Source organism: Emericellopsis cladophorae, assembly GCF_022114955.1.
Source record: "Emericellopsis cladophorae strain MUM 19.33 chromosome Unknown NODE_12_length_473309_cov_116_543296, whole genome shotgun sequence".
In the NCBI taxonomy this organism is placed as follows: Eukaryota; Fungi; Ascomycota; class Sordariomycetes; order Hypocreales; family Bionectriaceae; genus Emericellopsis; species Emericellopsis cladophorae.
Window position 1 is genome coordinate 202,888 of NW_026250937.1, and position 14,083 is coordinate 216,970.

The 14,083-nt window shown below is 53.6% G+C and overlaps 4 protein-coding genes across 4 annotated transcripts; 1 reads left to right on the forward strand and 3 right to left on the reverse strand.

The window, feature by feature from the left end:
- Window positions 1–1,203: 1,203 nt before the first annotated feature.
- On the reverse strand, window positions 1,204–2,912 carry J7T54_003604 (Proline-specific permease-like protein; the record flags this gene model as incomplete). The annotated part of the gene is made up of 2 exons (XM_051505105.1): window positions 1,204–2,705; window positions 2,762–2,912. The coding sequence occupies 2 exons, from the start codon at window positions 2,910–2,912 to the stop codon at window positions 1,204–1,206; spliced, it is 1,653 nt and encodes a 550-aa protein (XP_051363448.1).
- Window positions 2,913–7,712: 4,800 nt separating this feature from the next.
- J7T54_003605 (uncharacterized protein) lies at window positions 7,713–8,692 on the reverse strand (the record flags this gene model as incomplete). Its single annotated transcript, XM_051505106.1, has 4 exons — window positions 7,713–7,815; window positions 7,871–8,099; window positions 8,154–8,250; window positions 8,681–8,692. 4 exons carry the CDS (start codon window positions 8,690–8,692, stop codon window positions 7,713–7,715), a joined length of 441 nt encoding a protein of 146 aa, XP_051363449.1.
- Window positions 8,693–8,992: 300 nt separating this feature from the next.
- J7T54_003606 (small subunit ribosomal protein S16) lies at window positions 8,993–9,386 on the forward strand (the record flags this gene model as incomplete). The annotated part of the gene is made up of 2 exons (XM_051505107.1): window positions 8,993–9,069; window positions 9,119–9,386. 2 exons carry the CDS (start codon window positions 8,993–8,995, stop codon window positions 9,384–9,386), a joined length of 345 nt encoding a protein of 114 aa, XP_051363450.1.
- A 349-nt stretch (window positions 9,387–9,735) lies between these two features.
- J7T54_003607 (Vacuolar amino acid transporter-like protein) lies at window positions 9,736–11,492 on the reverse strand (the record flags this gene model as incomplete). Its single annotated transcript, XM_051505108.1, has 5 exons — window positions 9,736–10,406; window positions 10,473–10,632; window positions 10,686–11,266; window positions 11,316–11,399; window positions 11,453–11,492. 5 exons carry the CDS (start codon window positions 11,490–11,492, stop codon window positions 9,736–9,738), a joined length of 1,536 nt encoding a protein of 511 aa, XP_051363451.1.
- Between the last annotated feature and the right edge of the window lie 2,591 nt (window positions 11,493–14,083).

The following is a 14,083-nucleotide window of genomic DNA, read 5'->3' on the forward strand; positions in this document are numbered from 1 at the left end:
TACCTAATAGATCAGTCTCCCGTCTTGGCGGTCCTCTCCCCTCGGGCCCCTCCCCCTTCAACCCAGATCCAGTCGCGTGGCACTTTGTATTCTTGCGCGGCCAGCCCCCGGCGGCGATGCGACGCGCGCGTTCTCCAACGTAAGGGAGGGGTCTTGAATTTTGCGACCTGCTCCGTGTGCGCGCGCATCGAGCGAACACAGCGTCTCGTGGGAGAAACCGCCGCAGAGACGAGCCGACTCGACGAAATGAGGCCAAGACGCGGCCGTCTAATTAAGTAGCTCGTGGAGTCAAGATCCGTGAAAGGAAGGTCATCCTGCAGCCCGAAGCGCTCTTAAGGTCTGCACAATTTCAGCTGGGAGGATGCGACACTGTCTGATTGGGTGGCGGCAGATTTAGTGCAGATTGTTCCTGCGTCACGAGATGCAGGAGCAATTTAATGAAATGATTTGATTTTTTTTTTCTTCCCTTCTGTGACACTAACAGCAGGTGCGACGGGAAAACGGCCCCTCCATACTGGTGGCTTGACTTTCCTCATCGAATTTTCCATTGTCAAGTCCCGTCAATTCTGGGGAAGGAAGGAAGGATGCATTGGCCGGTGCTCATGCACGTGCGCGTTGGGTCACCCACATACTCCCTAGGCGAAGACCCGGAACATAGTCAATGGATATTCACCATACCCAACTAATACCAGACGGTTACCTCGTTTATGCATCTCACGCTCTGTTGCTTTTCAGGTAGTGAAACACGATGTGCTACATGCGACCGCGAAGCAGGCCATGGCCAGCCGGCCTGGCTTGAGCCTCCCCTGACCGAAGGCTGTTCGACAGCCACTAACGTACAGCCGTGATCAGCACACAATCACGCGGCAGTAGCAAGTAGTCGCGCCGATGATGCTACGTCATTTTAGTCCGCCGCGAGCCAGTACCTCTGGGTGAAAACGTGTCGAGCAGCGTGTAGCGCCGGGAGCAAATTCCAGTGATTGGGCGCATTCCGTACAGAGTGACATGATGTTATTCACAAGCTCTCAATGCTTAGACAGACAACCACTCAAGGCTACCACGGCAGTTCGATAAGCGTTCATGTTCATCATTCGCGCGGCACAACAAGAAGTGTTCGGAAGTGCTTCAAAGTACAATTTTTGGGTATCTGATTCGCATGTAAAGTATGTTTCGAGCGAGCACTATTCATCCTTGCCGTCCACCTTAGGCAATCCAGTACCAGACCCTCTGCAGCCAGTTCTTCGCGACGGGCGCAATGTCGGTCGCGGCCATCTCGTCCATCTCCCTCTTGCCCGAGATACAGTCGATTTCGCTTGCAGGAATGAAGAACGGCGTGCGGGTCCACGCCTTGTGTCCAAAGTATAGCACCAGGAAGATGGGAATGGTGATGTAGGCCGCCAGGAAGTTCTGCACGTCCCAGTTGCGGGGGATGAGAATCTGGAACCCGTTTGTGAGCGTGAGCAGGCAGATGAGGAAGAGGACGAAGCAGGCCAGGTAGGGCTGGCCGGGCGTCTTGAACGGCAGCTGCTCCCACATGCCCTGGAGACGCATGGCCTTGCGAAAGCGGAGGTAGGTGATGAGGACGACAATCCAGGCGATGTAGCCGGAAATGGTGGAGATGTTCATGAACCAGTTGAAGACGGTGGCACCCGAGCTCGAGACGTTGAGGTACGCGAGGAGACCGATGCACCAGGTGGCCAGAACAGCAAGGTAAGGCACGCCGTGGCGGTTGGTGGTCTTGAAGAACTTGGGCGCCTGGCCCTTGAGGGCGAGGGAGTAGAGGACACGCGAACCTGAGTACAGGAAGGAGTTGCCGGCCGACCAGGCCGAGGTGAGGATAGCGGCATTGATGATGTGGTTCAAGACGGGAATGCCGACACCCTGGATACCCAAGACGAAAGGCGAGGCGCTGGCATTGCTCTGCGCGTCGGCGGAGTTGCCCAGCAGCTGTGGGTGGTTGAAGGGCACCATAATACCGATGAGGAAGGATCCGAGGCCGTAGAAAACGGCGAGACGCCAGATGAAGCGACGAGCAGCCTTGGGGATGTTGCGTCGAGGGGCGACGGTCTCGCCAGCAGCCGTGGCGATGAGCTCGGGGGAGGTGATGAAGGCGAAGCCGGCGGAGGCAAAGGCATGCCAGTAGGCGAGGAAGTTGCCTGCGCTGCCTCCGGTCTGGTATGGATTGAATGCGCCTGGATCGTCGTAGTAGGTGAAGGCGCGGACCTTTGTCTGGTCCGGCGCACCGCCAAAGAAGATGACCCAGCCGACGATGATCAAGCCCATAATGGTGATGAACTTGATGCTAGCGAACCAGAACTCGGCTTCACCAAAGAGGCCTACCGCAAACATGTTGAGTCCCAGCATGACGACCAGGACAATGGTGATCCATACGGCAATGTGCACGGGCGGCTGCCAGTAGTCGATGATGAGCCCGGCAGCGACAGCCTCGGCGCCGACGAGCATGGCGTAGGCATACCAGTAGTTCCATCCGGCGGCGAAGGCAAGCGAAGGGTCGACGAAGCGGTTGACAAAGTACGGCACGGTAATGCCCCGCATGGGCAGGTAGGTGACCATCTCAGCGAGGACGTTCATGACACACCAGACGACCAGCATCATGGAGAGGTAGCCCATGAACAGGGGAGCCGGGCCGGTATCTGCGAGAATGCGGCCGGATCCGATGAAGAGACCGGTGCCAATGGCACCACCTGAGATATGTTAGACGGGGCCATTTTGTCGTGGGCCTTGAGCGGCTGCAACTTACCGAGTGCCAGGAACTGGATGTGTCGACTCTTGAGGCCACGCTCCAGCTGTTGGCCTTGCACTGCCAGGCTGAACTCGGTGGACGCCTCAGCAGTCGTCGACTCGAGATCGCGGCCATATTTGCTGTCCGTGTCGAATTCCTTGGAACCCATAATGTCTTTTGTGTCTTTGTGAACCGATGTCTGCGTCTGAGGCCTTGTCTCGTTAGGGACCTGCACACCAGACTGGGCAGGCAAATAGAAGATGGGAGCCGGGCAGAACGGGGTATGACACCACGCAAGAGGATCATCAACTTTATAGCACAAGGTGGCACCGAGCGCGCATGCACGGCATGTAGACTAGAGCACGTATTGGGCATAACACAAGCGGCAAGCGCAGTAGTAGCTGCGACTACGTATGGGAATTACGGATGCCTCTCCACATGGCTCGCCCGCAAACAACAATTACTCCGAGCTCGGTGAACACTTGTATCAACTTTTCGGAACCCTAACGTAATAGTAAGTACGAATGATTGGCCCGGACTCTCGTCATCCATGCCGTCCCCAGGTCGGTCCATAACACTAACTAACCCCAGGTGCGGGGGGGACTCCATGTCGAGAGTGACTCTCAAGAGGTAGACACTTGCCTGACGATGAAGTTTTGTTGCTCGAAGTCGCACAGCACTTTAAACATCACTGGCGTCGTAAAGGATCTGTCAGATGTGCCGTTTTTCCAAGCCGGCAGCCGGCTGAAGCCGTCTTGGACCTGCAGCGTTGCCGTGACGGGGATAGTGATAAGGGCGATCCACTTACCCCAATGTGGTTGAACTTATATGGGGTTTTCTGATAACAGGCTTTGCAAACGTCTTCGCGCACTGTACCTCACGTCACAGCGTCATAGTGCTACCAGCCTGAGACGCTTCTGGACATAGTAAAAAAGATCGCCAAGAGAACTTTAGACGTGCCTGAGCGGTTCTTAGGCCTTCGAAATCTTCGTCACTAAGGTGTAGGGAGCGCAAGGGGCTGTTGCGCCGCGAGTCAGCACCGTGTATAACAGAATCAGTCGGTTGCAAGGTGCCGATGCAAGCCGCGTCCTTGGCGGATGTTAGCGCTGCTTGGAAGACTTCGAGAAGACCACTGGAACAAAACTAAGGAGCACAGGAAACGAACCTGGCCTGAGAACGCGCCAGTGCGGCCAGTCGGATGTCCCGTTGTGATCGTCAGGGAAAGGCCCGAGTGTGGCTTATCATTAATGCCGCAATGAACACGCTACCCTGCATGAGGCTGAACTTTTCAATGTCATCCAACATCAAATGGCTGTTTTTTCCTTTTATAACATGACGTGAATCCTAGTGTAGACCATCGCCAGCATTGCCTACCTGAGGCACGTAGTAGTTACTGTCAAAGACCTGCCACTCAGGCATTGTTGTATACGTACGTATTCATTGCCTTTTCATGGTTCCTGCGGGGGGCCGCCTGATTCCATTCATAATCCCATCCATACACATGCACATACATCCGGGGACAGAGCTACCCCTATGGCCTGTTTGCACTTGCTATTGGGTCGTTCATAAAAAACTCCGTTTAGTTCTGACGCACTGTTATTTGCCGTGTGACACATGCGTGTGCGTCGGGCCCACGAGCCGGCCGGGAGCCCAGGCCGATGTTTCTTCCGTGCCGATGCCGGCGAGGGCCACCTCCAGATATCGTGCCGAGAGTCCCAGGGACACGAATCGCGACAGCACTGAGTAATCCTTCGCCGCTTGACGTTACGAGTGGGCGTCGATCGCTCCCACTTTCTTTGTGCTGTTGACGTACGTCGTATCCCAAACGAGCAGCGTCTTGTCCCTCCCCGCATGGACGACGCGGGCCTGTGAGAACAAACATACCATTGATTCATCCATCAGGCATAAAGCTTTGCATTCTCGCGGTATGCCACCCAGCAACATCTAATTAGTAGACCACCTTTATGCGACTTGGAATCCCGGACGCACTGCTTCAGCGGCAGGCATTGGGGTAGATTCTCTCGTCTGTGTGAGAGGGAACAAGCTCTTTGTAAAACAACGTCAACTTCTCAACTGCTCGCATTCAACGAAACCTAGACCGTACAAGCTCTCGTATTCAACTCTTGTCGTCCCTGTCTGGGTGTCAGTGGCGGTAGCTGTCCTCGATACCAACCCAGAAACTCCCTTATTCGTTCCTTCTCCTTCCACCCGTCTCATGTATCAGCCTTCACACACGAAGGACCAGAAATGCATGGGCGTGTCGTTTCAGTATTTCTTCTGTAAAATACTGGCACTATGGGTGGGATCCAATCCGAAGTGAGGCCACTGACGTTCAAGCCGACATCAGCACTCCCTACACCACGAGTTCCCAGGTTACTTCGCTCCAGTCTTCACAAATGCGAGAATGCAATCCGGCCTTTACAGCAGCCCTCATTTCACTAGAGATAAAGTCGCCGCGTTCGTATTCCAGCCTAGGATCAACGAGAAGTCGCTCGTGCAGTTTTACGAGGTCTCTGTTGAGTTGCAGGCCGTGAAGGATCGAAAAATAAGACAGCTTACCGAGGATGACGCTGGTGAGCAACTTTGGAGACAACATGAACGTTAGCAAGGCTTAACCCTCGATAGTACCAAGAGCATCTTGGCTTTTGTCATAATGTACAACTGCTGTGCTAGAGCGCTTCCGTCTTTGACAAAGAACAACTCTGCGAAGGAGATACAGCGCCTTTAGGACAATAGACCTAACGCACCATCTACAAGTTTCTGGGCATCTTTTCTCAATCTAGTCGCCTAGGAAGGCCTTCACGTCTTGCTGGTTGTGTAATATCGGATTCCTGAAGTGATCAGGGTAGTCATAATGCTCCAAATCCCCTTCGAGAAACGACGAACAGATCAGCCGAGCCGCGTACCATGCCCTTTCTGACTACCCTATGGTCATTGGATATCGTGGCCCGCAAAGAAAATCTGTGCCGCAGGCACGGCATGTGAATGGTATGCTCCAAGTCGACACGGGCGCTCATGTGCGAGGGCTTCAAACCAGATTGCCTTGTCAGTCTTGATGCTGGGACTTTGTACTTGTAGACGGTAGTAGAGTAGCCAAAGCAAAACCAGATCGCTCTTGAGGGTGTCGACCTGGATTCGCACGACTGTGTGTGTCAGTAGGCTTGCGGGCAATGATTGTTCCTCCTGCCGAGCATCTTTCTGGGTCGATATGGTGGAGTCAAAGCTTTCCCATTTCTCGGGAATGCACGTCCTGAGGCTGAGGGGTCGAGACTAGTGATTCTTAGGCCTGGACACGCAATTTTGACGTCACGGTACGAATACATATGTACATCGTGCGCATGTACGTCAGTCATGATGTTGCTTAGGTACAGTACAAGTAGACGTACTCACTTGGCACATTACGGGTCAAACCATGAATTGTAAACGGCCGATCTGGAGATGCAAGATTTCGTCAGTCTCGAATCTCAATCGCCCCTGACACCGGGAAATGGGTTACGGCATATCCCGCTAAAGGCCGTGAGGGGTCAAGCTCAAGGGGCAGAACCTAAGGGGCCGAGCGCTAAAAGCCACGTAGAAACTCGGGAGGGATCTTGGTGGGATGGAACCTGGACTCGACTCCTTTCAGTGGATTTTACTCCTTTTCAACTTCTCAAGATGCTCGCTTATTGCGTCTTGTTTTCATCGCTGATGACCTCAGGTTTGTGTCATGGTGACACGCCTGCCCGAAAGCGACAGGTGTTCCGGAGTCCATGGCAGGCGCTGTTGTGGAGGATGCGGTCTTTACCCTCCGCGAGCCATGTATGTAATAATTAGGGCGATCGTAGCTCAGATTGACGCCGTTGCTTCGATTGGGGCACAGGCGGGCGGACATAGGACCGAGCTCCGCATTTCAGCCATAGGATCGACGGTGAGGCGCAACTCACCACGACAGCCGTTGTCCACCAGATTTGTTGGCTACAGGAACAAAGCTCCGTGACAAGGGGACCATACGGGGCCCAGTTGCGATGCTAATAAAGACATGGAACTGACAACGTGCCATGGAGGGCTTTTGGGGATCTTTCAACTAACCGAAAAGCGGGGACGTCCCGCTTTGTCGCACATGATCGTGGAGCATTTGCTCCGGATCTGCTGTCGTTGACAGCCCAATCCTGATCAAGACCACTTAACGTCCGCACTTCAACCCACATATTGTTCACAGCCTGTGGGCTGTAAGCCTCGAACTGGAAGGGGAAAATAAGAACCGGGTGATCCACTGCGCATCGTAGGTGTGGCTTGTCCGTTGTATTATGGCCACTTCGCTGCACGCGCCTGGAATGCCTGCCATGCTTTTCTCTGATTTTTCGATCTGCCACCTCTGCTCAACGTTCGCCGACGTTGCCCTGGATCAGGGTACTCGCGCTGGCAGGCGGTGGCGACCGTCGACGTCGGACTGACACGTTTTCGCTTGCCTCGTGATACTAGGCATAAGCTTATCATCTCGCTTAACGTGGTAGGCTGTATTTCATGACCGCCTCGTCACACAAAGAAGCCCGACCACTCTCGCACTGTAGAGTACATACATCGCCACGTTCTGTCGAGGCTCAACGAACAAGAGAGTTCGTATTCTGGCTGCAACGCCCTTGTCCCTCATGGTCTATTCATCATCGAGGCCATTGAGAAGGCAGGAGTGGAGAGGCTCTCTACGTCTCTTGCGGTAGATGTGCACGCAGCATAGAGCTCACTGCATCGTCTGCGGGAAGGATTACCTCATCTTTGTTGCATTCTGTCAAGCTTGTCCGACAACTACACGCATCTGTCCAACCGATCTCGTCGTGATGCGAGACGAAATGCGGGAGGGTCGATGTCCGAGTCCAGTTTGTCCCAACAGCATGAGAGGCGGCTGCAGCCTCATGTGATTCTTTCTCGCATGGCAAACCACCATCCCGACAACTCCCCAGTGCGGATTCGAGAGGCAGGAGCCATGGTTTTATCAGAGCTTCTGTCCACTGGGCGGAACTTCCACGACCTGATCGATTCCCTGGTACTCAGGCACTTCAAAGTCGTACTTCTTGGCAATGAATGGGGGCACAAAGCTTTTCCAGGTCAGCATGAGGCTTGTTGGTCATGGCGGGGAGTCAAGGTGCGTACCGCCCACCAACAAAGTGGCGTCCTGTGAAATGTTTCACCAGTGGTTTGGGAGCCGTCAGGCTGACCAGTGTGGCAGGCATGAAGTTACTACCCAAGCCGGATTTGGGAGGGCCGTTCTCAATGTCCCAAGATGACGGGGCATCAACCGATGTGACCGGCAACTTGGTCTCTTCGAGCGACTTGATGACCTGAGGAAAAGGCTCGCGAACTTCACCCGAAAAGCTGAACCCTACATCAAGTTAGGGATGGTCACGGATACGCGCTAAGAAGGTGTGGAAGGAACCGAAAATTGCATCGACAATGTGGTCTGTCGATTTTAGAGCGGAAGGGAAATCATCAACAAAAGGAACCTCCAGATCCTCGAGCTGCTTGGCGAGACGCTGCCAAAGTCAGTAGACAGTTAACGATATCAACAAAAACCTGGAACTCGCCTGATACAGCTCGTTCTTGCTTCGCTTGGGATAGAAGACACTCGGCCTATAGCCGTAGAAGAAAAGATGGCGGGCTGCTACGAGACCATCGCCACCGTTGTTGCCGGGACCACAGGCTACCAACACGCGGCGCCCCTGGTGCAACGGTTGGACGCGATATACTGATTCAAATCAGTGATCCAGATGCTTAAGCTACCATAAACCCGGATTCCATACCAGCTTGAGATACTGAAAGCCCAGCCAGCTCCATCAGTTGGTCGATTGAGAATGCGCAAGTGCTCATCAACTCTTGATCCAATGCTGCTGCAGCCTTCGGTCCTAGTGTCTATTAGAGTAAACATTTTTAGCAAGGATCTGCCTGATGTGCATGGCAATTTACCTTTAGAGCCATTTTGAAGAATCTTGCCAACAAAACGATGAGAGAACAATGATAGACAATTCAGACAGGTGTGACGATTTGTACTACGTACGAGGCGTGGATCCTCACTGACATCATTGGCACATGTGCATGCATGGTGTACGTACCTTAAGGTACGTACACGTAGTATGAGTGGCTTCAGCCACATGCCAGAGACCTAAGGATGTGGCGCCGGCTAAGCCACGAATCAACCCAAAAATTGCCCACGCTTCAACTTCGCGACTGTCCATCACAGCCAAGCACCCGTGTTCATCAGACCAAGGATAACGCATCATGGTTGTCAAGATTCGTCTGGCCCGCTTCGGCAAGCGCAATTGGCCGCACTACAACATTGTCGTCGCGCAAGCACGGTATGCGCGCCTCTTCAACGTGGCAGCTCAGGACTGACAAGGCTTGTAGCACGGCACGCAACTCCAAGCCCCTCGAGGTTCTGGGCACATACGATCCCGTTCCCAAAGCCGACCCCTACGGTGCGCCCGATAAACTACACAAGGACATCGAGATGGATGTGTCGCGAGCCAAGTACTGGATTGGTGTTGGGGCGCAGCCGACCGACCGCATGTGGAAGATTCTGAGCATGGCTGGCATTCTCCCCCCCAAGAAATTCGAGCCTCCGACAGCAAAGGGGCAACCACCTGTGGAGGTCGACAAGGTGCGGATCCGTTGAGGCAGAGCATGCGTTGTATCGATATCGTGTATCAGCATGGGCAGGCGTTCTTCATGAAGCCCACGGGCAGTTTCGGGTTAAACCTATTGTTGTACAATAACTATGTGAAAGATGTACGTCAAATACTGTTTCATTCTTTGCGTACATTGCGATGTGAGATTGTCCGAACCCTCTATATCGCCCTGCCTCTAAGCGAGCGACGTTGATCGCTACCAAAACTCCGCTCATGCCATGCCAATACAGTAGAAGCAAAAGAAAAAAGGAAAAAAAAACCCTCGTAAATATGCACAATATGCGGTAAACTTGACTGCGTGAAAAGTGCAGGTTCATAGATGTCTGTATGGCTGTCTCAATGACCAGCTTGCATGAAAAGGTTCATAATCAAACACACAGCCATGACCACGATGCCGTAAAAGGCGATTCCAAGACTAAGCTTGCGCAGCAGGCCGTGTTCGATGTGATCAAAGTCCCAACGCCATTTGCGGCGCCATCGCCATGTTGCGGGCGAAGGACTGCTCCCAGAAGCATTGCTGTGCACGCTGTGGGTGCTCTGGGCAAGAGTGCCTGCATCTTCCACGTCCGAAGTGCCGTTGTCGTCCATGTCGTCGTCTTCCTTCATCAAGCTTTGGTGGTGGATGCTGTCCGGATCACTAATCTTGTAGTAGAAAAGCCCGGGGAGGATAAAGCTGATGGAGGTGGACCCAGTGCTGCCGACAAAAGCCAGCATGCGATCCAAACTGTTCACGGACAAAGCAGTAATGTACGCCAAAGTCAGAATGATGGCGGTCAACAACGCGAACCGACCATCAGACATGGCTGCTGGGCCCGCGGGGTCGTTCCTGGTAGCACCGGATGCAGTAAGCATCGGAGAGCCCGTCCTCGCGTTTGTCTGGGCGTTGCGACTGTTCCTGTTGGGCCGCCACTTGAGAACGGCATCTAGAGACGCCCGGCATGGGTGGACCTGGAGTGGAATAGAGAAAAGGACTAGAACAACAATGGCCGCCTTGCCTATGGTGGAGGCTACGCCCGTTGGGTCTTGCATCGTCAGTCTTATCCGCGCTAGGAGGTATGCACCCAAAGACTTACACATGGACACTATGTTCGCCACGACATCATTTCCAAAGGTAATGTACCCTGTGATGGAGACGACAATGTAGATGATACCAGCAAGACCAATGCTTGACCCAATAACCCTAACGATATTGGGCTGTGAATTGTCCTTAATCTCATTCATGATCGAGAACATCTGCGACGTATTAGCAATGCCGTTCGATGCAAGCATGAAATTCTGCAACTCACATTCTGGTGACAGGTGTATGCAAATACAACCACGGGCAGTGCGCTCAGCGTCTCAACAGCACCAGCCCATTGAATTATGCGAACGTTCTCAGGCGCAGCATGTGGGTCCGCATGGAAGTGGTAAATGACCAAAACAATGAGATAGCCGATGGAGATCAACGCGACAATGCTGGTGTACTTGAGCGAGTCGAGACGCTTCAAGAAGCTCAGGGGGATAACCAAGAGCATGAATGCGGTGATCCAAAAATGCCTATCAACCAGGTACGGCGATTTCTCGGCGTTGTCAATGAACCCCATCACGACACCAGGCATCAGGTCGCCAATGATGATCATGTAGGAGACGCCGACGCCAAAGCATTTGACTGCAATGGCCATGTCAAAGATGACCGCCGCGTTGGGATAGGTGATCTGCGAAAGCGCAAAGAAAGACGACGTGCCTCGTTCGAGGTACCGCGCGCATTTGGACTGGAGATAGAGGCCAAAGGCGGCGCATAATCCTGACCAAATGATAAGAAAAATGCCCAGCATGATTCCGGTGTGGGATAAAACAGAGGGCATGGCCAAAGTGCCGGCACCGACGACTACACACTGTCAGCTGCTTCGTTTGCCAGTTCAAGTCCGAGCACGTACTTGTGTTCAGCAGATTGACGACACTGCTCACCATGGACGCCTGTCCACCACCAGGGCGAGCATCTTTGCCGCCTCGACGTCTACCTCTGCGCCTCAATTAGCCGGTGCTCTTCATTCAGCGCATGTTCCCAACTCACCTCGCCATATCGCCTTGATCTCCGCCGGCAGAGTTCCCATTCGAGATTGTAGAATACGTCGGCATAGCACACGGTCGCAAAACGTGGGTGGTTGGCGTTCGCTGTCGCGGATCTCACCGGGTCGATTGCTACGCAAATCGATCGCTGAAGTAGCGAGGAGCTTGAGCAATGACCGTCGCTCATGCGCCGCCACTGAAGCTGTCTTTTGTCCGACGTGGTCGACTTCCGGCGCACCTGGCCAAATGAACAGTGATGCGGAGCAGCGCCGCGGGCGGTCGCGAAATCGAGTTAGGACGAAGGGATTTCCGACTTGCTTAGTCAATGGGTCGATACGTGTACCACGCAAGGCTGATATAGTAACTGGAGCTTGTTGAGGCCACGGGTTCCACGATGTAGGAATATTACGAGGCAGGGGAGGGAGATGCAGGGGACGTGTCTACGTTCGTCACTGGGGCACGGGGCCAATCAAGCTGCTCCACTAAATTAGGCCCGCCATTCCGTCTATCCTCCCGAAGCAAGGCGCGCTCTGTGCCTTATCGGCTGCCGTCTCGACTTCGATAGCAACAAAGACCAAGAGACGCGGAAGTTTTGCACACTGAGGCTGGCCGAGACAAGGAGCTGGTCTGTTGTCCTACAGGCGCAAAAGGTGCTCTGCGACTCTCCTTCTTCGACGAATCCGACGACGCCAGTCAATCATGGCTACCGATGTCGACGAGACGACTCTCACGACGCTAAATCTGCTGGAAGCGCGACTGCTTCGAATCGAACATGTTCTCCATGGCCATTCTGGATCGCCAGCCGTTCCACAAAATGAATCGGCGGCTATGAGGCTGGCTAGTCTTGAGAGGCGATTCAACGGCATCCTAGCGAAAATACCAGTTTACCATGCTCTACTGCAAATATGTATGCGAGCCCTGCACTGGATGAGGCTATGGCTAACCCTTCAGATAACAAGCAACCAGCCTTGTTTCACGCAGCATCACCTTCCGAGCCGCCGTCGCAACTTGACATCGACACGATCTGCGCCATTGTGCTGGCCGCGGCGCCTCAATACCAGTCGACGCTCTCTTTGCTCACTTCCGTGAAAGATACACCCATCCCAGATCCCACGCAAAGTGCAGCTCTGATCGCGACGGGAGACCGTTTGAAGGCACTGGAGGCAACGCAAATAGGCCAGGCAGCCGAAGCTGCTGAGTTGCGGTCCCGTAGCGAGGCTGTGGTTCGGGCTTGGTACGAAGGCTCCGTGCTTCGTAAATCCCAGTTCATGTCTGACTTGGAAGGGAGGGTTGAGCTCGTCGAGAGGGCTGTGAGAAGAGCAGAGCGAGAGCGGAAAGTTGCTCAAGAGATATAGGCCACGCTTACCCAATGCATCACATGTGGTAGACATGCCATGCTACGACGCGGAGCACAGCCCAGTGCAGCTTTACTCACGATGGCTAGGGGCAAGGGCATGGTGCATTCTAGTTCGGCTTGCCCACGACAGGCCTGACGATGAGTTCGAGAGCTCAAATGGGAGTATCAAGTGCGACTTACAGGCTGGTAGATGCAGCGCTGGCCAGTTGTGCGCCTATTCGCATCTGCAAACAGAGTCGCAGCCTAGCTGGCTGCTGCCCTCATGCATACCACGGACGCTAGGCACTGGTCACTTGGGTTCGACAACTAATGTATTATGGGTTTGCAGTAATGTAAGAGCAACAGAGGTCAACCCCCGGTAGCTCAGATAGTGCTACCCTGGCGCTGCACTCCACGGGAATTGAGGAAGTTGGAGCGCTGACTGTAGGCGCCGCTGCTCCTCGATATATAATGCAATGTCATTCGCACAGCAGTCATGGGGTATCCAAGCTAGGTTCCCGAAGTTTTTAACATGTTTCTCATTGTCAATGACGATGACGGTTGCTGCGATAGATGCCTGTGTTTTTTTGTTTGGAGGCGGTCCGCTATAGTTCAGGGACGCATTGAAATGATCTCCCACTTTATGCCACAGGTTGTCAAGACCTATTTTATCGTCTGAACTTGCTGAAACTGTACCAGACAGTTTCCTTGACTGTTCAGTCATTAACTACAGGGATTCCAAACAGAATGAATGTTCTCGCGCCAGGCGACGGTAGGCTGTGGTTAGCTAGGTATCGTAGGGTAAGTGACTATGGGCGTGGATCCAAAGCCAGCAATCACCCACACACCCACTCGGATGGACGCGGGCCCGGCATGGCTGGCTTGGGGAACTCAACAATTGGGGAGTGACAGGCAATCAGCATAATGAACGGGCGTCGCGCGCAGGAACTTGGATGCAAAGAGGTCGCGCAAAATTTGGAACACCGAATTGACCTTATAGGCTGCAGGAGGGACTCATTGCAAAAGCTGAGCAGGTATGTGTATATGTTGCAAGCTTGGTACGGAAATCGAACGATGGAGTGAACATTCGGGGGGTGCAAGAAAGGCTGGAGCTGCACGTTGGGGTGGAAATTGCCGGTCAGGGGTTTGGATCAACCCTGCCTTATAAGGGTCTTGAAGGCATGAGTACGTACCATACCTACAGAGTACAGTCTGCAAACTTGCAGTACTCGCCTAGCACTTTTCTTCTCAAACAAAGTCGTAGTAATCTGCATAGTAGGAGGGGCAGGCCTTATTGCA